The sequence below is a fragment of the Pinus tabuliformis genome, chromosome 1_2, assembly GCF_031772625.1.
Source record: "Pinus tabuliformis cultivar Carrire ecotype Pingquan chromosome 1_2, CPIR1, whole genome shotgun sequence".
Classification (NCBI taxonomy): domain Eukaryota; kingdom Viridiplantae; phylum Streptophyta; class Pinopsida; order Pinales; family Pinaceae; genus Pinus; species Pinus tabuliformis.
The window spans coordinates 50214738-50240298 of NC_142298.1; the positions used below are offsets into that span (position 1 = coordinate 50214738).

The 25561-nt window shown below is 38.4% G+C and overlaps 1 protein-coding gene across 2 annotated transcripts in view; it reads left to right on the forward strand.

Moving 5' to 3' along the window:
• Positions 1 to 25561, forward strand: part of LOC149204361 (BTB/POZ domain-containing protein At1g67900-like) — a 135600-nt gene that overhangs the window by 92666 nt on the left and 17373 nt on the right. The window contains exon 2 of one of the 2 annotated variants that reach the window (XM_089394697.1): positions 7109 to 7181. In XM_089394697.1, the coding sequence (XP_089250823.1) occupies positions 7109 to 7181 (73 nt within the window). The remainder of the gene's footprint in view (positions 1 to 7108; positions 7182 to 25561) is intronic. The other variant, XM_089394698.1, reaches the window with a different exon arrangement.

Genomic DNA, 25561 nt, shown 5'->3' on the forward strand with positions numbered 1-25561 from the left:
AGGTTTATGTATATAATCTCTTATGTTATCCGTTGAAACCAAGACGAACCTTTGTGTTATGGTGGCCGGGTTGATACTTCGGATGGGGCTCCTACTCCAAACGGTGTGAGGTCTAATTGGGACTTCTCATCGGGGAGACCCCTTGTATGTTGGCAGTATCCAACACCGTCAACAGGGACCTAAGTAATTAATTTTATATTCTAATTATTTGCTAATTGGTTGAGTAGGAAAATCCTTAAAGGACAAAGGGTTCCCTAAATAACCTAAGACAAAAGTATTTATAGAGGAGACCAATGTATAGGTCAACACACCATAACAATCCATCCTTGTGAAGAATAACAAGCATAGAAGCTGCAAATGTTAAGTGGAGGCCGAGTAAGGTGAGGAGATCTAGGGAGGATGAGTTGCATCCCAAGGGAGGCCGAAGTCTACTAGACGTGTATCTCATCTGTTGGAAATGAGGCTTGACAAAGTTTTGTGCTGAAGAAGGATGCTGGCCGAGTTATTCTTGTAGTTTGTTTTGTTCAAGAAGGTGGAGCCAAATCCCAAGAAGGCAAGGAGCCTTAGATGAGGAAAGCCGCAAGGCCTCAAATAGTAAAGAGAAGGGCCATTAGGCTTCAGTTTTCTGAAAGAGAGAGATCTAAGGAGGGGCTGCAGTCCATTCTGTGGTTAGAATAGTCCTAAGAGGAGGTTGAGAACCTCAGTTGGTGTGATCAAGAGGTCTGAGGTGCCTAAGAAGGTCAATGAAGGTGGACAGGGTTGCTGTTTGTTGAAAGGAGAATTGCTGAGTTGTTTCATGAAGTTTGTTCAGTGAAGGAAGTCTAAACATGAAGTATTTGAAGGTTGGAGTACAATTGATTGAAGGACAACCCTATTGTGAGGATTTGATTGTACAATGATAAGGAGGAAGCAAGGAGTCTGAGGGCTGAAGAGACAAGCCTAGACTCGAGTTGTTTGAGAAGCTTGCCAGGTGGGAAACAAGAGGATAATGACTAAAGGAGTTGATCACTATGTGATTTTGGAGGCAAAGGATAACCAGGTACATCAAGGGAAGAGAGGACAAAAAGAGCTAGAGGCAAAGGATTCCTACAAGTAACTCAAGCTATTTTGTCTTTTTTGTGATGGGAAGATTGACGATCTAAAGGATCAGATCTCGAGCCTTAGGCCAGTCAAAGGACAGATTGTGTATTTTATCATATACTATGTATGCTCGCTTGTATCGGGGTTTCTGAAGGGCCATGATCCTTGTTACTGGAGCCCTATTGTTTTCTCATTGATAGACTAATGAGAAACGAGTTTTGGGCTCATAAAACTTGTGTGCTGTTATTGATTTTATTGTTGTTATATTTTCGCTGTGCAAAGTGCTTTTAGTTGAGTACATTCAATGTGTTTATGATCTAGTCTAGACATAGACCAGATTTGGGGTATAAGGAAATTCAACACTTATCTGACTGCTCATGGTTCGACCCCCACAAGGTCTAGGATACCTGATACAGGGCCTCACATGGTTGCTACATGGCTTTAACTTGTGACCTTGGGCTTACAATGGTGTGAAAAATGTTGGAAATAGTGAGGGGGGGGGAGTGAATCATAATTCAATATGTCACTTTTCCTTACAATTTAGTATCATAAAGCATTAACCAATAACATAACATCAAGAAAGACACGATATATATATAAACAATTATAAACAATTTATTTATTTCCTAAGGGAAGCTACAAATTCCGGCTTACCAGCTACAACTGGAAGGGCTACAACCCCAATTTTAATAGCTCCCACTCGAAGGAGGCGACAACCTCTGGAAGGAAGCTACAACTTCCTTGCCTAGCACCACCTTGCCACCCTTTATAATAAAAATAGAACAAGAACTTTTGGGATCCCGTACCAAGGATAGTGACACAATTACAATAACCTTCAAACACTGCTATTTCTTCCAAGTCATTTACAACTTTATGTTTGCTACTTGAATGTCCAAAATATATATCGCTGTTACTTTGACTGCTTTTTAATCATATCCCTCTACCACTTTGGAGATTATGGATTTGGCTCAAGTGAAATTTTAAAGAGAACCAAAGGGATATGATGGAGACACAGTGTTTTGAGGAAGCGATTTTCTCATGAGTAAGAGGCCCGAGTGATTAAGGAGAAAGAGGACAAATGTGCAACAAATTTTTGAAATGGAATTTGTGTGAGGGCCAAGAATCTTAAAGGGGATCGAGACTTGGAGGAGAGAGGGTGAAAATCCTGAGGAAGCCGAGACTATAATAGAAGGTCAAAAATTCCAGTTAGTGGGCCAAAACTTGGAGGTTGAGTTTCCTTAAATAGGTTGAGAATTCCAGTGCACATACCATATGGCGAGGAGTGCTGAGTGTTTGCAGGTATAGGCCGAGATATGTTAGGGCCAAATCATCTTCCAGAGTAGCTATCTTTCAGGTGCCAAAATCTTCCTTGGGCCGAAAATCTTAAGCTCAAATTCCAGGTTCTAATATTAATGCATTTTCATATGTAATTTCTCTATGGGTCTAGGCCCTAAAATTTTCTAGATAGAAAGTGAAGGGATATTTATTAGGCAAAATTTCTGTTGTCTTGTGGTGATTTCCTATTAAACTTTCTGGTGTATATTTTATAATTTATTTATGAACTTGAGAACACCATTGTATTTATTTTCACAGTTTCATAATTAATTTGAGCATACATTATTTTCTAGGTAATAAAATAATTGTGAGAAAAACAAATTAGATTTGGTGTTAAAAGTTCAACATGGTATCAAAGCACTAGAAACTCTGTGGGGGAGATCATATAACACAAGGGTTTTATAACCATGAACTTATTTTACCAACAATGATATTTTCTAGGGTCTTTGGAGATTTGATTTTGGGGTTTGCAAGGATGGCCACAACAGGTTTGAGAAATGAAGATAGATTGGATAAGACATCAAACTACAGTCCTTGGAAGGAGAGGATAGCATTAGTACTAATGGAGAATGGGTTTTGGGAGTGTGCGAGTAACAATCTCAATCCTCCTACTAATGCTGGATGGAGTGAAGGATCATGAGATCCCTAATCTTTCCATGAAGAATACAACCAGGGAAATGTTGGAGGCTTTGATGGAACTTTGAGAGCAACAATGGAAATAGAAAAATGGTGTTGAGGTAGAAGCTGATACACACCAAGATAACCAAGTGAGATGGTGGGAGGCCTTTATCAAACATTGAGAGCAACAATGGAAATAAAAAAATGGTGTTGAGATAGAAGCTGAGAAACACCAAGATAACCAAGTGAGATGGTGCTACTTCATATCTCATTAGGATCACACAGGTGCAAGATAAGCTGGCTGCAGTTGGGGAGAAAGTGACATATGAGGAGATGGTGAGGGCAACTTGGAAAGGTTTTTCTAGGCCATGAGCATCCTTTGTCAAAGGGATCATAACACGTGAAAATCTACCCAATTGGGAGAGGTTGTAGGATGAATTCAAGAGGAGTCACTTCAAGGGGGCCAATTGAAGGAAGATGATGAGAAACTTGCTCTTGCCAGTCAGGCAAGGAAGGGTAAGGGGAAGAAGAACACATGAGGGAAAGGTACCTTAGGAGTTGGAGAGGACATGAGCAAAGTTAAGTGCTTTGCATGTCACAAATTTGGCCACTATGTAGGTCAATGTCCAAACAAGAAGAACGAAAAGGGGGAGAAACAAGTAGCTGTATTAGCTAACACATAGGTGGTTGAGTTTTCCACTAACTTCGATAGAGATTTCTCACTTGTGTCTTGTCTTTCTGGAAACATCTTTTTGGGCCTGGGCCATCTCATGATGCAATTTGGTTATCATCTGGGCCACCTCGTTTTGTCCTTTGGCTAATTCTTGGGTCATCTCGCGCTGTCCTTTGGATATCTCCTGGACTATCTCTTGTTGCCCTTCAGCTAAATCATTCAATATGTGTTTGAAGCTTTCCCAAGGTCGTTCCTCGCAGTCCCCCATTTTTCCTTCTTCCTCCCATTCTAAGTGGGGATTCTACTTTTCCTTTTTTTTCTTCTTATAGGTTGTGTGTTGTTGATCTCTTGGAATCATCAATTGTGGCAACTCTTTCAGGCTGACAGGAACACCAACTCTGATACCTCTGTAATATTCCTTGATATTATCTTTGCAAGGAATTTACTTGAGAATATTATACCATGAATCTCCCTTCCAAAGAGACCATAATTTTTTCACAAATTCACACTATAAAATTGCTAGCAATATAAATAATGTAAAACTAGAAACTCAATGAATGCTTAAGCTTTGACAATATTTTATTAATGGAATTCTCTGGAGGAAATTCACATAGATACTTGAAGTAAAACCTGGGGAGTTAGTTTTGAAAATGCTTGCACTTGATCTCCTTGATAATTTTGGCTGAATATTTCAAACCCCTTGCTACGGGCAATTTAAGCCCTCCCAGAAAATGCAATTTGGCCCACCAGTTAAGAATCATTTCGGCCCCTGTGAGAAGAGAACTCGACCTCCAAAAAGATTGCAGACTCGACCTCTAAATATCACGCTCTTGGCCTCCCGAAAATGGCAGCCACTCGTCCGCCAACAATTTGCTTAGCTACTCGGATTAGCAATGCGGCCATCAATTAATTATGGAAAATGCAACAATAGTCTAGCCCTGAAGAATTTGATGATTTGCCTCCTTAAATTCAATTAACTCGACCCCCTGAAGCACCACAAATTTGTTCCCAACTGTGAAAATTCTATCACTGCAGCGACTGATTTATTTTTCCTACTTATTCCACAATAAGTTATTTATGAAATTACTTCAATAAACGTTAAAATAAATACCGCTGCAGATATCACACCGTAATATAGAAACAAACATATGCACAAGCATTAACACATTGACACAAATATTTTGGACAACAGTCCCCGGAAAAACCCAATGTGGGAAAACTAGTGTAACAAGGGAGGATTTTATTATTCAGTAATTTTTCTGTACAACAGGGTGCCAAATTGGCTTACCCATAGAGAGATAATATTCTCCAGCGCTTCTCCCAATCCCAACGTCAACCCGACTGACCTCTACATGGCTCTCAAACCCTCTGCGTCAGCCCCTTCTTGACTGCGTCAGCCCTGGGCCTCTCTGCGTCACTCATGCAGGCCCAACAAGTGACTGTGCAGTCTTCTGCTGCCTCTGCGTCTGCCTCTCCTGCTTCAATGCTGATCTCCAGTGGTTGATCCCGCCTCTCTGCTTCGTATTTGCTGCCTCTTGACTGCTCACCAGACCACTGGTTCAATTTCTCAGCTAACCCTGCTCCAGAAATTGAATTGACTGGTCTCCCTCAGTGTGTTCTCCAAGTGACCCTCAAGCCTCCTCTTATACTTTTCTCGTTGACAAATCAACGGCCGAGATTAAGTCCCTAATCAACGTCTAAGATTAGATTTGGCTTGATCCATGACTTTTGGACCATTCTAACACAGTTTTATATTAATACACATTAATATTTTATTTTCCCTAAGTTCAGACTTAGGGACTCCATTAAAAATATTAATTATTTTAATATCTCCCAAACTGTTTAGAATCTGCCCAAATCCTTTCTGGGTGTTGGAGATCTCATGTGCCTTAGCTCCACCAATTTTCGTGGCTAGAGCACATCCGATGCTACCCCAAATCAACACCAACAAATATGCAATTCAGCCTCTTAGAATCGAATGGATTCGACCTCCACTCAGCTGTGAATCAATTTGCTGTTACTCAAGGATTTCGGCCTCGTCTTTGACAATTCGACCCCCTGATGGATTTGACTCAGTTTCTCTACAATGATCACAATGGCTAGCTAGGGTGGCTTTACAACCACCGAAACCAACCGCTGCTAGCTAGGGTGTGTATCTCGACATCGAAACTGGGAAATGAGGGTTTTTCCCTCACTCAGAAAGCTGCTCAAGCTCCTTGATAATTCATAAATAATTTCTTCACGCCCTTCCCTTGAGTCTCCTTCTACTATTAATAATATTTTCCTTCTCTGAAAACCATGGCTGGTAAACAAAAACCATGGATCACTTTATTTTTCTTGAAGTGACTTTTACCACCTTTATTTAATTATTATTTATTTTATTCTGGTGACCCTTTTATTTTCTGTCAATAGCCCACAGGATCCAGTTAGGCTATGACTCTTTCATGCTTGTACGGACTGGAAAGGGACATCACAAAGAATCAAGTTCAAGGAGTTGAAACTGAAGCATCCTTGAGTTCATTTACTTGGAAAGGGGAAAAACTTGAGGATCATATGAAATATCAAAATTTGAATTTGAAAAAATTTGCATACAACTGTCAATACTACATTTAGTGTATTTGGTATATTTCCTATTGGAAGAACATATTGATGGTGGAGTAGCATTAGTAGTGGTGTGTTTGTGCAGAATTCACTATATTTATTACCAATAATAGCTAGCTGACAAGTGGATACTTTCAAGCATTTATATTTATTTTTCATCCAAGATTTCAGATTTCTTCTACATATATAGGGTTGACAGTTTGATTTCAAATATTTTGGTGTTTGGACTGACTTGACATATTTTGCTCAAAATCTCAAGACTAAGTAATCTCCTACAAGACAAACATGTTTGTGCATTTATAAATCTTCAAAAATTTATCGAGGTAATATTCATCAACTATCAAAACTGATCTTGTTACCATGAAGTTGTGTCATTATTTTATAGCCAAGACTTCCGTACGTAGAAAACAGGATAGCAACCAGATTTTATTTTTTGCCTGTATGACTGTATTTTCTCTTTTGATGTCTTTGGTTGGAGGAATTCCCTGAACGCAAAAGGAAGAAAATCCCAGCTATTGATTTGTCTAGCGTTTGATCCATTTATGTTTTGTGATCCATTTGGATCTTCAGTGTTGCACATATTTGTATTGTCTGTCTCGTAAAAGATTGTAGGCATTGGATTTGATGCTGTTGACCACTTTGTTTGTTTGTTCTTCTCTATAGACTAATAGAAATATCTTGTTCCTTTGTGAGAGTATTACCATCTTTGAAGTATTTAGTTTATGGTTTGCTGCTGAATAGACAAACTTCGTTCTGTAGGGCCAATGTGGTCACTAAGTTTTTTTTTCCTTTTCTTTGAAGCAGGACAGTTTCTGTTGAAGTGCCTACTGACTATGTTGTGGAAGTTAAGGATACAAAGTTCTTGTTGCACAAGGTAAATTAGGTTTCTGTTCTAAAAAATGTAAGCTACTGTATTGATTTTTGTTCCTATAAATGTTCCTTCTTGTTTTTAAATTTTAAACAGACTTTACTATGGAGTTGTACTTTGTTGTCTGTCACAACTTTCAAACCTGACAGAGTATTTCCTATCAGAGAAAATTACTTCAGCAGAAATAACTGCTAGGTTACTCTTGCTGTTAGATGATCCACAGGTAAATTTTGTTAAAGTTTTCGTAATCTGATGAACCTCAAATACAATTGAAATCATCTGCTTTCTTTTGCAGGGTCATAAAAGACTTGTAAGTTGATGCTGATAAAGTTTACAATCTAGCCATTTCATTTCTGTATTGGATAAATAGATATGCTTTTGGGGTTTCATTTGAACTACTCAAGCCACTATCAAAGCTTGTTAAGGAAGGTGATGTTAGGGCCCTCTTCTCTATGTTTTCAATGAACAACAATGACAAAAGAGTGCATGAGTTAGGATGGATGCAAGCTTAGTCAAGCACAATGTTATGCAATGTTCCAACATTGTATGTGTGGTGAGAAATCCACACCCTCTTGAGAACTTGATCTTGGGATTCTAAATGCCATTGCTTGACCAATAATATGACAAATCGCAAAAAGGACCTTAATCTCACCTACATGGACGACAACTTGGATGTGATGACAGGGAAGGAACTAGTAAGGAGCATTCCCATACATAACCCTCACTATCCATTTGTGGATAATGAAATACCTTGTAATGTCACTCACTTCTTGTAGCTAGATACAAATATCCCAAACATCTAGGGGTTAACCTTTTGTCTTTCCTTGCTTGCCCTAGAGGAACGACCTAAGAAGTTGTTCCAATTTTCTATATTTAAATGCAGCGGGGAGGATTAATCTGCATTCTACTCCACTAGTATTTGGTTTGAACTTTGCTACAGGGATTCAACCTACCAATAGGGTACCTTGTGAGAGCTATCTTTTAAGATCTCCTTTAAATTGTTTCATAATTATTCCTAGATATCTTTTATCAACACATTAATTCTAAAAGAATCCATAACATTTGATTATTTTGTAATGTCCCTTCCGAAATTAAATTGTTACAGGTTTATTTATTCTACAATTTTGACAATTTTGGAAGCCATGGGACCCATGTGATTTTTGGAAAAGATTTGGGAAGGAAAAAGGGGCCAAAATGTTTTGTTGGCATAACGTGGGGGCCACTCACATGAGGAAATATGCACCACCTTAGAGGGAAGTTCGAATGACTAAGGAGGGAACGTCGAATTGCTAGTTAGAGGGGGCCCACATGGCAAAAGAGGCCCACAAATTATAAATAGAGGAGGGTCAGCTTCATTTGGTATCTTTTTGACATATTGAACTCAACCTTAGTTGCTCAAGCTACTTAGCTGGGTTACTGTGTTGTTTAGCACACAAGTGTCTCCGAGCAGAGATCTCAACCCTTGCTTTGGTGGACTTCGAGTGCCACCCTAGGAAGACAATTCATACTACCTTGGAGGAGAGCCAGTGGAGTTTCAGAGTCACATCATTCGATATTTGTTTCAGCCAGTGCGTGTTTTTGGAGGACGTAGAAGGGGAACACGTAGGTGTTGCTTGTGGGTTCATTCAGGCAGCAACTGCTGGGGGAGTTTGGGCATTGGAGCTACAATGGAGGATCAACCTTTCGGAAGAGTTTTGGAGTAGGAGGTTGCTGCATTGGAGTAGTTCGATTTACAATCACTTAGGCCTGCGTAGAGAGCCATCACTGAGCTCACGTGGGAGTTGGAGGAAGGAATTGTAGAGCTGGAGATGGCTAGGAGAAGTAGGAGATCATTTGGAGGGCCATTTGAGGAGGATTGCTGGAGTTGGGAGAGTAGAGATTGACATGATCAGTCACAACAACATAATTCAAAATTGGAGGGCCAAGTTGTGAAGGGTCAATTTTGAAGGTTGGAACCAAGGGAAACACTTTTTGGGTTTTTTTGGGTTTTGGGCAAGGATCACACTCCTAATTTTATAGAATTTTCTGGGTAGATCTAAGGGGTCAAACAGAGGTCCCAACTCAACTAGCAGCTAGAGGAGCTAAGGAGAATTGGGGCCAAAATTCTGAAGTCAACATTTGGTCAATTCCTTTGTGGGTTATTTTGGGTATTTGGTGGAGAGGCCAGGGTTAATTTCCCGTAATTTTCTGAGCATCGAAGGTGGGGTTTCTAGCAACCTCTTTGCAACAGACAACACAGTTTCACAAAGGCAGCGCAGTGCATCATTCCAACAGTTATTTGTGCCATCTGGGCTTGAAATATTACCACTTGGGCTTGATCACACTTGCCATTAAGGCAAGCCTAGGTGCACCACTTCCACATTATTGTACTTTCCTCCTAGATTATTATTGTACTACGACTAAGGTTCAACTCCAAAACCCTAGAATTCCATTTTCACAATTTCAACAATCTTACACAAATCTCAAATTATCATATTTCAGAGATTTTACTTTGACTAAGGTTCAACTCAAAAACCCTATAATTCCATTTTTCACAATGTCAACAATCATTAAATACATAGATCTTAGATTATTGCATTCCACACTAGACAATGTTGCTACTAGGATTTAGCTGCAAAACCATAGATTTTCATTTTTCAACAATCATTTAATAGATTTCATATTGTTATATCAATTCAACTTCACTAGGGTTTAGCTATAAAACCCTAGATTTCCAAATATCATCATCCTAGAATTTCAGACAAGGATTTCCATTAAATCCTAAGACTTATGACCATCAATAACTAGGTCAACACATATATCTAGGAATTCATAATCATTCATATCATATGTCCAACAACATTAATATATCTGATCTAGACCAAGCTAGGGTTTCAACTTTCAACCAAAAGGACATTTCTATACATACCTAGATTTCATCATCATGCAAATATATTTCATATCATGTGTTAGTCAAACCCAACTTCACAAAAACATCAAATAAGAGTTAGATATACAAACTACATTAAACTAGGGTTTGATCAGACAAACACACACATACCAAGGAAATCATTTCTAAGTCAATATAAGGGTCTTGCTCACACATTCCACCAAACCCTAATGAACTAGGGTTTCAATGTAGAAACATAGCAAACCCAACATTACCAAAACTTCAAAGGTTTTGGATTTTAGACCTTATCATTCAACCTTAACAAGTTAGGGATCATACCAAAATCCCAAATATGACATCATCAAACTTCAAATAGCATATTGTAATATCCCTAAGAAATTTAGGGTTTCAGACATTCACATTAGCATACCCTTCGGTTAGGGTTTTCCCAAACCTTTCTAGGGTTCTACAAAATCAGTTCAGAATATGAGAGGGGTGGGTAGATTTATCAAGAGATGAATCACCCAAAAACAAAAATCATTATGATTCAATATAGCTAGACATAACAATGTTAGTAATAGACTGCCAAATGAATAATCCTTTCGATATAAAGAAATCAATGTATTTAAAGCATACCTTTGTTCCTTGACCTACCTTTTCCTGAGAGGTTCTCCTTCATACTTCTTGAAAATATAACAGATGTCTTACAAAACATGAATATATGCTGGTCTTCCAAAGATTCAGAGGTGATCCACACTCGACTTCTTTCTTGTGAATACTCCTTCGGGTGTTGTATTATCAAAACCCTTATGAGGACTCCTATTTTGAATATATATGGCTATCATCGCTGCTTCTTTCCATAAGAACTTTGGTAGATCTTGATCAAGGAGCATAGTTCGAATGCCTTTTTCAATTGACCTATTCTTCCTTTTGGCCAATCCATTTTGTTCGGGATTATCTTTCTAGAATGGTCATCAATGAATGTTACATAGTAGAGATGACCTCCAAGTGATTTGTCAGACATGGGCCCACACACATCGGAATGGATGAGGTCTAATATCTCTTTAGACCTAGTTTCATTAGTTTCACGAACTTCAATAACCCTAGCATTATCAATACTAGAGTCTTTTTCCCAAACCAATACTTTTCCATCAACAAAAACAATTATTTCCCTTTTATCTTCTAAACAATAAAAAACAAATTCTTTTTCAAACTTGGAACATATAGAATGCAATTTTGATCCATTATCCAGCTTCAACGATGTTGATCCTAGGCCTCTAACAACATAGTCATCAGTCAGAGAACCTGTAAGAGCAGCGAAGAATCCTTGACTCTTGACCTTGTTGAACAAGTAGTAGATGACCTTCTTGATCCAGCTTCTAGCAAGGTTGAAACCCATTCTTATGTAGTTCATCATAGAGGGAGAATCCATGCCAACAAAGTGATCTTCGACTCTTCCTGTCCTTAGCTTCGATACCATGTTGGAAAATCAAAGTAATTATATTAGGGTTGGATTCTCCTTTCTTGATAATTACTTGTGAGTGCGTTGGTTTCTTTTACTTCTTTATTATTTTATATTTCATCAAGAAATTACCATATTATGTGTGTATGAAGATCACAAAACAAGAGACACAAGATATAGGCACATGCCAGGACAAAACCCCCCTCAAGGGGAAAACCCAGTCAAGATAATTCTTCCTTTCAATAGTATTATTTGAGACTTTTCACCGTAGACCAAGACCAGACTTTCCCTCCACACCAAGTCAACCTCCCAGATCTTCGACCCCTTATAGTAACTTCGACTAGGTAGCAGCTTCCGGGAACAACAAAACTTAGGAGACTTTGATCTCCCAATCTAGACCACGAAACAGAGAGAGAGAGGCACCAAAATTTCGATTTTTCCTTTCTCCTTGGACTTCCCTAAACTCACATTCATTTCGACTTCCCGACAATAGACTTCGCACTCTTCCCCAGTTGCAAGAGAACTTCACACTTTTTCCCAGCTACAGTAGATTTCGAACTTGTGTGTGAGAATGATGGTCCAAATGAATTCGATGAGCTTCCTTTTATAGGCTTCATGTGGGGTCGAATAGGGTCCTTAGGCCGACTTGATCTTCTTCTAGGCCGACATGGTGTGGAGGTTACATAATTCATATTTGACTCAATACTTAACCTTTTTACATGATTCAAAATCCCAAGAAGGGTCTCTTTAAATGTACAATGACTCTATAGACTCAGAATAAATCTTAGAAGTCCTCAATGGGGACTTTGACCTAAAACATGGTGAACCAAGCATGAAACCCATGCTTTAATAAGTCACAATAATAATAACAAAAATTCTTTCTTTATTCTTTTGACAAGTACATTACATGATGACTCAAGTACATTGTTGAAGACCGAACATAGTTACATTTTCCAACAAACGCTTAATGTACTTTGCAGAAAACTGAATGGAATTGAATATACTTTGCAGAACGCTTAATGTACTTTGCACAAAACTGAATGTACTTTGCAGAAAACTGAATGTTCTATGCTGTTATAATTACTTAGAATGCAAATTTTGTCTTCAAAACTTTTCAGATTAACAATTGTAGATAGAACATAAACTTAAGGATCATATGGAGACAACCAAACACAAATATAAAATACTAAGAGTTAGGTCCAATGACCAGGGCAAAACCCACAAGGGGAAAACCCAAATGGTTCTTATTCTATTAGATTTCTTCAATTGTTCAGTAGAGTACACACACAAAGAGAGAATGAGAATGAATAAAGTCACCAATGTCTGATCAACTTGCAGCTGAAGTGTTCTTGCTCTTTGCTTGAAGATCTCCTTCTCTTGATCAAATTTTGTTCTTCACACTTGCTCTAGCTCTTCCCTTGCTCTTACTCTTCATTTGCTCTCACACTTCTCTTGCACACACTCAACACTTGCTCTTTTTCTTCACAATGAACATGCTACACTCAACTCTCATTTTCTCTTGCTTAAATAGATGAGAAAAGAGAGGAGTTACAAAATGAATTCATGCCCAAAGCCAATAATAGGAGAATCGAATTCCATGAAGGAGGAGTTACTTGAGGAGAAGTGTAACTCATCCCAAGAATAGAGAGAGAGGTACACTTGTTTTGAGGAGTTACAATTCGAATTAGGGAGAGAAAGTTACACTTAAACATGAGAGAATATTTGGTGAGAGTTACAAATCGAATTGAATGAGGGAGTTACAAGTGCATTTAATGAGGAGTTACACTTTTGCCATACATTGAATTAGTGAGGGAGAGTTACATTCTCTTAAGTGTGGAGTTACTATTTTATTCCAAGAGAGAGGTTCAATTTGCCAAGTAAGAGATTCTCAATTTAATTTACTTATTCCATGAGAAAATTCGTTTTTATTAATCCATTAAAGGTGAATGACTTTATATTATTTTATAATAATAATAATAATAATAATAATACTAGTAAGGATAAAAATATTAATTCTTGACTTGTATAATCATGATTGATTTGATTTTAAAGTAGATTCCATATGTCGAGATCATCCTTGATCATTTAGACATGACTTTCTGTTTTTGGAAAGTCACTTCCAAATTGACATGTGACTTACTATTTTTGGAAAATCATATTAGAATTGTCAAAAATGAAATTTAATTATAGGAGGTTCGAACAGAACTGAAAGATATGATATATTTTAGGAGAATTGCATCCCCAAGCTGCCATATTTTAACAAATTGAAAGGATGTTCCAACACCCTGCAAGCTCCAACTTGCCCTAGCACCACCTCAGGCTCCAACATGAGGGAGACTTCACTCTTCGCCTTGCACCACCCAACCACCCTGAAAATAAAAGATAGAGTGATAAATGTGGGCTCCCGTACCAAGGACGATGACCCACTTACAATGATATACAAAAACCTGTTAATCTCTGTCAATACATGCTTAGATCACATATTATATGCAATGGTATCGCAGTCTGCTTCTTGAAAGCTGCTAAATGTCTGCTATTGCTCTTCTGTCCAAAATCTTGTCACAACACTTCGCTAACTGTTTCAAATGTGGGCTGAACAATCAACAAGAATAATGCTTGGGATCATAACTTAGTTTTATGCCTTCGCTACCATTGTTTACTTTAGAATTTGTCAAGTGATCTGTCCTTGAAAATGCTCCTAATCTGTCGTTCAAACAGCTGCTTTGACAACCCTCAACACAAGTCTGGTTTTGGCCCTTAACAATGGTTAGACATCTCTTACTTCTGCTTCAGATTTTGCCCTCAGTGCTGTCTTTGATAAGCCTCAATTTGTTGAGGCAAACATAGCCATAAAACTTCCCATAGAACAAGCCTGATTCGTTCATTTGTTTGAGACTCAAGAGCCTTTCTTTCTGCTCTAACACAAGCCTTGATAACACTCCAAGTCTGCGGCCTAAAAGCAGATTCAATCCTTCAATGCAGACCTGAAACCACTCTGTTCTGCGGTCAAAAACCTTGTCTAAGAAAGCCCTTAATCACTGCGGCTCAATAGAATTCATGTGGGCTCTTTCTCAGGATGGGAATGACCCTTAATAACTCCTCAACAGTCAGACAAATAGGCTTTGAAACTGTCTCAGTAAGGAATCTCTGTCCAACAATAAATACAATAGGAAGATGTCACAAAAACCTTGCCTTGAATGCTGCTCCAAATCTCAACACAACTCAGTTTTGCCTTCAAGAAATGATCTGAAATCATTCCTCAAGTGATTGAAGTTCTGCCACAGAAAGGCCGAATTGTTAGATTTTGGTAGCATCGAAAATGCTCTAGCCTTGAAAATTGGTGGAGAGGCTAAGGCTACATGAGTTTTAAAGAACCCATAAACCGTTTGGTGAAATTCCACTCAAATTGTATTTTATTAAAATAATTAATATTTTTGATGGAGTTCCTAAGTCTAAACCTAAGTTACCAGGTTACGGATACAGATCCGGATTCGGATCTGGATACGGATACGGATTCGGATCCGGATACGAATATAGATCTGTTGGATTTTTGAAAAGCCAGGATCCAGATATGGCGAGGATACGACAAGTAAAAAAAATATAATAATATTTAAAAAAAATATATAATAATATTTTTTAAAATTTTAAAAAATACATTTGATGTTTAAAATCAAAACCATTCATGAATCACAACATTAGAACTAAAATTAAAAAATATTTTAACTTTTAACAACCAAACATAAAGTTATGACTTATAAAAACAAAAAATTTAAAATGAAATACAAAACATATGATTTATTAAACATAAATATATTGATTTAAAATAACTTTACTCTCTCTCTCTATATATATATTAACATCAAAATAAACTTTTTAATTAAATCAGAAAACTTGATGACATCATCTCCCATAGTGTTATGCTCATGGTCATGATCTGTTCATAGCCTGGGAGGCTCCACTACGACACTAAATTTGAAAGGAGGAATGTCATGGTCATATTTGAAAAGGTTGTGCCTAACATAATAAGCCTATAGAGCCAGAACCTTGCCTATCACATCCTTGAGGGATGTTGGACAGTTCTGATCACACTATAGTTTCAGGTCGCTATGCAAGGCCAATGCGACAAAGTTCATCATATCATCACTTTATATCACAGTGAGACAAAGTGAGTTAGAAGCATTGTATCAAATGGTTTACCATTTCATACTTGCCCTAGAAAAGATGTGTAAACGATACAACTTAAGAGGTGTAATCATAACGCCGGGGGAACATGGTAAGAAACTAGTCGCATAGCTGGTCAAAGGACTCTATGCTATACTTAAGTAAGTGTTAGTGCCACTTGAAAGTGACACAAGTTAGTGAGTGGAGGAAGAGCTTGGCCACCACACTAAGGGAAGCACTAAGCTCCTAACATATGTTCTTTATATTGAAAGCTTATTAAAAAAACATATTGATTTAAAATAAATAAATTAAAATAACTTTATTATACATATATATTAACCTCAAAATAAACTTTTTAATTAAATCAGAAATCTTTATATTGAAAGGTTATTAAAAAAACTTTACGCATAATTTTATTGAAATCTTTATCTATATATATACGGGAAGATGGTATTAAAAAACTTCACGCATAATTTTAATAAAATCTATATATATATATATGCCAGATTATTAAAAAACTTGTATATATATATATATATATATATATATATATATATATCTATCTATATATATATATATATATATATATATATATATATATATATATATATATATGCTAGATGGTATTAAAAAACATGACGCCTAAATAAATTAAAATAACTTTATTATATATATATATATATTAACATCAAAATAAATTTTCTAATTAAATTAGATTAAAAAAACATATTGATTTAAAAATAAATTAAAATAACTTTATTATACATATATATTAACCTCAAAATAAACTTTTTAATTAAATCAAAATTTTTATATTGAAAGGTTATTAAAAAACCTTGACACATAGTTTTATTGAAATCTTTTCTATATATATATGCGGGAAGAAGGTATTAAAAAACTTCACGCATAATCTTAATAAAATCTTTATATATATATCTGCCAGATGGTATTAAAAAACTTATATATATATGCCAGATAGTATTAAAAAACATGACGCGTAATTTTATTTAAATCTTTATATAACCAGCTAACCAACCGTTCTATTAACGCTAACCAACAGTTAATCTAACCGGCTAACCAGCAGTTAATCTAACCAGTTAACTGAAGATCTGCGCGGCGTTATCCGCCTCCAAAACCCACCAGAACTGTAGTCAACCGAAAAATTCCCACGACTGTGTTAACTAAGTCACTAACTGACTGTATGCGGATCCTAGCGTATCCGTATCCGTACCAGTTTTGGATTCGGGGATCCACGGTTCCACCTCTTGCCCTCAGCGGATCCGGTGACGTAGGTCTAAACATAGGGAAATTAAAATATTAATGGGTATTAATAAAAATGTGGGTGAGAATGATCTAGAAGGCAGATCAAGTCATGTTTTAATCTTTGCCGTTGATTAGAGACTTAATCTCGGTCGTTGAAGACTCAACAAGAAAAGTATAAAATGGAGGCTTGGGGTTCATTTGGAAATAGACAGAGAGAGAGAGAATTGATTCAGAGTTCGATTTGTGGAGCTAGGAGGTTGAGAAATTCGAACTAAGTGATCATTCAGCAACAGAGGGGCAATGAGAATCTCGGAGAAGGACTTTCGGGAGAATACTGACAAAGAGGTGGAGAGAGCTTGCAGAGAGGCAACGCAGTAGCCAGGAAAGGCTGACGTTGGGCCAGTCTAGGCCCACGTAGTCCTAACATAGAGCCAGAAGGGCCAGCACAGAGCAGAAAAGCTGCCTATCACACAGAATCCATAACTGTCGGAACAACCGGAACCGTTTGGAACTGCCAGAATGTTGGGAGAGCTGACGCAAAGGGCAGAGAAGGTAACGCAGGGCCAGCGCAGAAATAGCCGGGGTTAGCCAGTCTTGTGTCGGATCAGCCGAAATTCTGTCGGGTGAAGTGAGGTAAAACTCACTCAGATTTTTCGCTAGTATTTTTCTATGTAAAGGATTGCTAGATGAGCATCCTAGATATATTCAGATATTTCTCCTGCATAATAATAAACCCTCAGAACTGCTGCATCGGTTTTCCACATTGGGTTTTTTCCGGGACTATTGTGTCAAAAAATAAGTGTGTTCTATGTATCTTGTTCTTTGCTCTGTTTTTTGTTTCATGAGATCAAATATTTAATTAGTGTAGGCTGCAGAAGTAATTTGCTTCAGTATTTAGAAGAATAACTTGGTTAATGTATATTAAAAATCAAGTAGGTGAAGTAGATTCAGATTTACTGCAGTAGGGGTTCCTTCAGTGTAGGAATTTTCACATGGTATCAGAGCATTGATTTTGAAACAGGAAGAGCAGATCTAGTACTGAGCAGTGAGGCCAAAAGCTGCACTTGGCAACAATTTGAATCCCCTCGAAGGGATTGTGTAGTCCTTGTCGAGAAGTAGAACCGAGGGAGTCTCTCTCTGAGTGAGACGACAGAGAGGTAAGATTTCCAGTTCGTAAGTTTGCAGAGGCAGAGGGAGTGACACAGAGCCTCTACGCAGTTTTTGTCGGGGCAGAAATCCACTGGAAAAGAACGAAGACACATAGAAGGGGAATTTTCTCCTCATAGAACGTTCCGCCAGAAAGTTCGAATTTCTCACTTGCTGAACAGCTGAGCAGTGCTAAGTAGTGACTACAGGAGTCAGTTCGACAGTTGGGTAAGATGACATTGCATGGGCTCAGAGATCAAGACAGGTTGGAAGGAGCTTCCAACTATGTCATATGGAAGACCATAATCTTAGCTATTATGGAAGAATATGATCTTGAGGCCTATGTCAATAGTGTTGTAGCTGTTCTTGCTGACAACGATGAAAAGAAGAACTACAAGGCCGAGCAGGGGAAGGCAAAGAGGCTCATTCTCGATGGAGTTCAAGATCATGTGTTCTCACACTTGCAGGGCAAGGATACAGCCCGAAAGATGTGGGAAGCCTTGTCTTCTTTGTATGAAGGCTCTTTCGAACAATGAAAGATGTATTTGAGCAGAAGTTGGAGCGGACTTTGATGCAGAAAGGAGAAGGGGTGAACCTCTATCTTTAGCATCTTTAGGACACTAGAGATCAGCTTGCTGCAGTGGGGTCCACTCCTCAGCCAACTGCGATGGTGACGATGGTGAGGATAGCCTTGAGTGGAGTCTCAGATGAATGGCTAGTTTTCGTCCAAAGCATATTGCGTAGAGAAAAACTACTTTCATGGGAAGAGATGTGGGCGACTCTTCAACAGGAGGAGTTAAGGAGGACCTAGTGAAGGTCAACCTCAATGGCAGCAGTGGGAGTGGCAGAAAGACGAAGGAGGAGGAGGGGAACGCAACTCTAGCATTGAAGGGACATCAGAAGCCAAAGTGAAAGAAGCACATTTCGAAGGTGAAATGTTTCAGTTGTGGTGAGATGGGCCACTATGCATCCCAATGTCCTTGAAGAAAAGGGACAAGGATGAGAAACATGATCTTAAGACTGCTTCAGCAAAGATTGACAAGGAAGAGTATGCCATGAGTGCCTACGCATCTCCAGGATGGAGATGGGGCAATATTGAGCTGTAGTCAAGAGGACTACATGTGGGCAGGATCCTTGAGGAGTCCACCTCTTGGATCAATTCCTTGCTACGGGAGCCCAAGATTCAGCAGCAGCGAGATGGACTGTGTCAGATGATGCAATAGAGTGTTTGGAAGACAGATCCAGTAGCTTGGGACTAGAAACTAATCAGTGCAAAGAAAGGTTGGCAGCAGTGCATGAGTTAGCAGCAGCGCAGAGGATTTAGAGGGTCAACAGTAGTCAGATTCGAACATTCATTGTATTATGCTAAACACAGTTAAGTTCAACGAATTTTGGATGTTTTTCAGTTGCTTCTCTTAGCCACTGAGTTGCAATACGGATGCAGTGTTAGCAGTGGCAGTGATAGCAGCATAACAGATGCAGCGTTTGAGAGGGATCTGTGGTACAGATGCAGCAGTGGCAGTGGTTGTGTCATGGGCAACAGTAACACAGTGTTGGTGGTAGCAACAGTGCAAAAAGGAGGTGCTTCAGAAACAGAGCAACATGAAGGTAGTCATTGTTGCTAGAGCACTTTCCTTGCTAAGAGGGAGTGTTAGTTTTTGGTAGCATCAGAAGTGCTCTAGCCTTGAAAATCGGTGGAGAGGCTAAGGCACATGAGTTTTAAAGAACCCAAAAACCGCTTGGTGAAATTAAACCCAGATTATATTTTGTTAAAATAATTAATATTTTTAATCGAGTTCCTAAGTCTAAACTTAGGGAAATTAAAATATTAATGGGTATTAATCAAAATATGGGTGAGAATGATCTAGAAGGCGGATCAATTCATGTTTTAATCTTAGCCGTTGATTAGAGACTTAACCTTAGCCGTTGAAGACTCAACAGGAAAAGTATAAAATGGAAGCTTGGGGTTCATTTGGAACACACACAGAGAGAGAGAGAGAGAGAGAGAGAGAGAGAGAGAGAGAATTGATCTGGAGTTTGATTTCTGGGGCTAGGAAGCTGAGAAATTCGAACTAAGTGATCATTCAGTAGTAGAGGGGCAGTGAGAATCTGGGGGAAAGACTTTCCGGAGAATAAAGACAGAGAGGTAGAGAGAGCTTGCAGAGAGGCAGCGTAGTAGCCGGGAAAGGCTGACACTGGGCTAGTCTGGGCCCACGCAGTCTTGATGCAGAGCCAGAAGGGCCAGTGCAGAGTAGAAAAGCTGTCTGTCACGCAGAATCCAAAATTGCCAGAACTGCCGGGAACTGCTGGAATTGCCAAGAGCTGCTGGGAACTGCCGGGAGAGCTGACGTAGAGGGTAGAGAAGGTGACGCAGGGCCAACGTAGAAATAGTCGGGGTTAGCCAATCTTGTGCCAGATCACCCGGAATTCTGCTGGGTGAAGTAAGATAAAACTCACTCATATTTTCCCCCAGTATTTTTCTCTAGAAAGGATTGCTAGGTGAGCATCCTAGATATGTATTCAAATATTTCTCTTGCATAATAATAAACTCTTAGAACTGCTACACTGGTTTTCCCGCATTGGGTTTTTCTAGGGACTATTGTGTCCAAAAATAAGTGTGTCCTATGTATCTTGTTTTTCGCTCTGTTTTCTGTTTCATGAGATCAAATATTTAATTACTGTAGGCTGTAGAAGTAATTTGCTTCAATATTCAAAAGAATAACTTGGTTAATGTATATTAAAAATCAAGTAGGTGAAGTAGAATCAGATTTGCTATAGTAGGGGTTCCTTTAGTGTAGGAATTTTCACACGAATAAGGGCCTCATACTGCTGCGAAGTTGCCCACAAATAGGACCTCAGGAAAGGCCAAAATTAGGCCTTTGAACATTGCAAAATAGCCTCAAAATTCTGTCTCACAAGGAGCCTGAATTAGGCACCAGGAGCTCGGATTCTTCTTGCCCCAGACAACTGAAATTATGCCTTAGATAAAGGTTTGTTCTGCCTCAAAATTTGTTGGAAAGGTAACTAGTTTCAGTCTTCACAATTGTTATTGTACTCATTTCAATATATATCCTATGTAACAAACAAGAGAAGAAAAGAAAAAGTTATTATTATTATTAAAGCAAGGGTTTCATGCTCTTTATTGATGGTGTTCTAGGTAAAAGCATGTTCTTCATGCTTCTAGGGTTGTTAGGTCTTAGGATTTATTGTCTTGAGTCAAAGGAGTCAACATCATGTTTATAAGACCCTTCTGGGCAAAAAATTGTAAAAATAATTATTTTTGAGTCTAGAAAGTCCTGGAATCTCCAAAAGTACAAGTCGACCTAAAGAATGGAATTCAACCCCTTAGAAAGGCTATATAAAGGAATAGTTCGACCTCATTTGGGACACACTCATCCACAAGATCGATCACATAAGAAGTTCGATCTTTAGTTGGGAAGCAAAAGAAAAGGAGAGCAAAGGTCTAGGAGCCAAGAAGAATCCAAGAACGAAGCAAAATTCTCTGTTTTGGGCTCTATCTTTCTCACACGTATGAAGGTCTAGGGTTTCTGGTGTTGTAGAAAGAAGCCGAAGTTGTAGGTCCGAGTTGCAGTAGGACGAAGTGAAATATCTTGTAGCTAGAAGGAAGAATACTCTATCTAGGCCTCGTTGATCTTAGGAGGAGTTGTCTTGCTCTAGGAAGGTCTTAGGAAGAGGCTAGATAGGGTTTCTAAAGAAGCTGCAAGGCAAAAATTGCAGGGTCAAAGTGGTAGGACAAGTTGCAGTGTTGAAGCTGGCAGGATTGAAGTTGTAGTTTGAAGTTGGTTGGTGCAGGATCAAGGAAGGACTTGTTGAGGGGCTGACTTGGTACTTGGAGGAGGACTTGGTCTAGGGTTTGGTTCTTTGTGTCTCATCTGAAGCAGATTCTATAAGAAGAGAAGAGTTTTTCAGGTTTTCACTTGGAGGGGTTTTACCCTGGCTAAGAGCCTAATTTCCGTCTTCTCTATTGTTGCTGTTTCGTTCTTGATATTTGTTTGATGAAAAGATCTAACTAAAGAACATAAAGAAGATTAACAAGGTTCACAAGCAAATATTAAGGTTAAGGAAAATAAGAATTAATCGCTGCCATTTTTCATTTTCCAACATGGTATCAGAGCTAAGGTGAACAAGGAAGGCAACCGAAAGGACACTAGAAGGAATTACTTATCAAGGGGAAGGAAAAAGGTGTTAGAAAATGTAAAGTGGCAACTTATTAAACTTATTTTCTTTGACCTTGATACTTGCTTGTGAATCTTAGTTATCTTCTTTATGTTCCTTTAGTTAGATCTTTTCATCAAACAATATCAAGAAGCAATAACAACAAAAGAGGACACAGATGTAGGCTCTCAGCCAGGGCAAAACCCCTCCAAGGGGAAAACCCGAAAACTCTTCTCTTCTTAGAATCTACTTCAAATGAGATACAAAGACCCAATCCCTAGACCAAGTCCTTTTCCCAGTACCAAGTTAGCCCTTCCTCAAGTCTTTCTTGTATCTACACCAAACTACTACACACTGTAACTTCGATCTACCAGTTACTGCACTGCTACTCGACCTTCAACTTCGGCCCTGCAGCTCCTGAAGAAACTCTAACTTGACGTCAGTCTGGGACCTTCCAAGAGCAAGACAACTCTTCCTAAGGTCAACGAGGTCTAGACAAAGTTTCCTTCCTTCTAGCTACCAGTTTCTGTACTTCGTCCTACTGCAACTTGGCCTTGCAACTTCAGCCTCTTCCTACAACCCAAAAACCCTATAATTTCGCATGTGTGAGAGGGATAGAGCCCAAAAACAAGATATTTTGGCCTCCCAGCTTCTTCCAGACCTTCGTTCTCCTTTTCTGCACCTTCCCCGCTACAGATCGAACTCTTTCTTGATGATCGAACTTGTGAGTGAGAGTGTCCCCAAATGAAGTCGAACTGATCTTTATATAGCCTTCTCAAGGGGTTGAATTCCCTCCTCTTAGGCCAACTTGAGGATCCCAGGGCCGACTTGTACTCTTGGAGATTCCGAACTTTGTAGATTAAAAATGTTATTTTTTTACAATTACAAATTGCCCGGAAGGGTCTTCTAAACATGATGTTGACTCCTTTGACTCATGACAATAAATCCTAAGACCTAACAAACCCTAGAAGCACGAAGAACATGGTTTTACCTAGAAGACCATCAATAATCAACATGAAACCCATGCTTTAATAATAATTTTTGTTTCTTTTTTTCTTGTTTGTTACATAGGATACATATTGAAATGAATACAACAATTATGAAGAACGAAACTAGTTACATTTCTCAACAAAAGGAAACTCTCAAAGACCTGAAGAAGAAGACTTCAAGAAAGATTCTCTATTGAAAGGATCTAGTTGAAGACACATTGGTAGACCTCTTTAAAGGAACCATAAAAAGATCTTGTTATCATTCATCATTCTTGGAAGCTGTTGTTAGAGAAATCCTAGGAATCACCTTTCAAGGATATTTGAAGGCATCAAGAAGGTTGGAAACGTCATCAAAGAAAACCTTTATTGTCAAGTAAGTATCATATTATTAGGTCATGTTTGAATCTACAGGTCATATGGGTTCTTTCTGCAAGGAGAGCGATAAACTTGTTGGAGCATCAAATTACTTAGCATGGAAGAAAAGGATTGACTTGGCACTCACTAAACATGAGGTAATGGAGTATGTTACTAGTGAAATTATTGAACCTACAGAAGACAAGACTCAAGATCTAGCAAAGTACAAGAAGGGGGAAGTAAGGGAACAAAGGATCATAGTTGAATCCATTAAGGATCCTCTTGTTCCATTTGTTGCAAATTTGAAAACTTCAAAGGTTATGTACGATAAGCTAATGAATTTGTACTCTGTAAGTACATCAGGACAAAAGATGTCTTTGCGGAATAAGCTATATAAGATGAGGAAGTCAAAGGATGAAGACATGACATCCTTTCTAATGAGAATCTCTCAATTGAGAGATCAATTGCAAGGGCTTGGAGAAACTATCTCTAATTCATAAATGACTTTTTGTGTGTTAAATGTATTACCACCAGAATGGAGTAGCTTTGCAATGAGCATCTACTCTAAGAAGGATTCAACTCCCTTTGATGAGTTGCGAGGCCAATGCATTTTGGAAGTGTTGTCGCTCAAAGTGTACGACTAAGTGACAATGCTCAGGGCAGGGGCTGTCACTCTGATCCCTGCCCTCTCCGTTCTAGCTATCTCCTAAAACAAGCTAGGGGGGTAGTCCTTAAAGGAAAGATGGGTGAGGAACTTGTTGAGGATCAACAAGCTGAGGAGATACAAATGAAACCCTTAGTGGCTTGAATTATGATTATAAGGCAAACGAGATAATTTGAGCATAATCCAATCAGATTGGATTAGATCCTTAAGATATGTCAAGTGAAAGACCAGTGCCTTCAATGCCCAAATCAAATTAAACATTTGCACAACAGGAATTAAAGTATCAAGTCACCAGGTGGACAAATGCTGCAAAAAGGGATTAGAACCACTGATGGAAGAGATAAACAACATGTAAGATGTGATGCAAGATGAGGCAACTAAAGATGCCTTCAGCGAGTTTGTAAAAAGTTCTCCAATGATAACAAGATGAGATCACTAATAACTAATATAGCCAGTATCACTTGTCAATCAAGATTACAAGACTCAATTGTGAGGGACACTTTAATGTAAAATATTTCTTTATCACTTGTGTATGCTTACTGCGATTTCTCTTTTACTTATTTGAATTTACCAATTAAAACAAGAGAAGACTTCAAAATAGTAGGAGCATGATCACAAGCAATAAGATGAGATAGAGATACACCTATGTGATGTGATGAGTTCACTGCTCAAGATTAATCACCAGAATACGAGAAACATGAGCCAACAAACCCTTCAGAGATACAACAATACACAAGAAGGTAGCCAGCAAGCTTATGGGACGCTACTGTCAAACAAGATCAGCCCACTGTCAAGAATGAGTTCACTGTAACCACTGTTTAGTGTATGTCAGTCCACACAAGATTGCTCACAAAATAACAGTAAGTGTAAGGAAGAGGGACAATGTTTTAGATGTATCTTTCATACCAAATACAATGGGAAGATACCCCTGCAATGTGAAGATCAGAACATTGCAAGTATATCAGATCTCTGTAAATTAATCTCAGACCTCAAAGCAGCCTCAATCCTCCAATAAATGACAGCAAGATGATGGCTCCTAGCCTAAGGAGCTTGATATCTAAAACTGCTCATTTTGTCTTTCTAGACTACAAAATAATTTATCTTTCTTGCTACAAATTGCCCAAATGGGTCTTATACATATGGCAAAGACTCTTTTTGACTCATTGAACCCTAGGAGCCTGAAGAACATGCTTGACCTAGACTTGAGCATGAAACCCATGCTTAAATAAAATTATTTTTCTTCTTTTACATAAAATACAAATTGATACAAGTACAAAGATAAATATGAAGGCGGAACCTAGT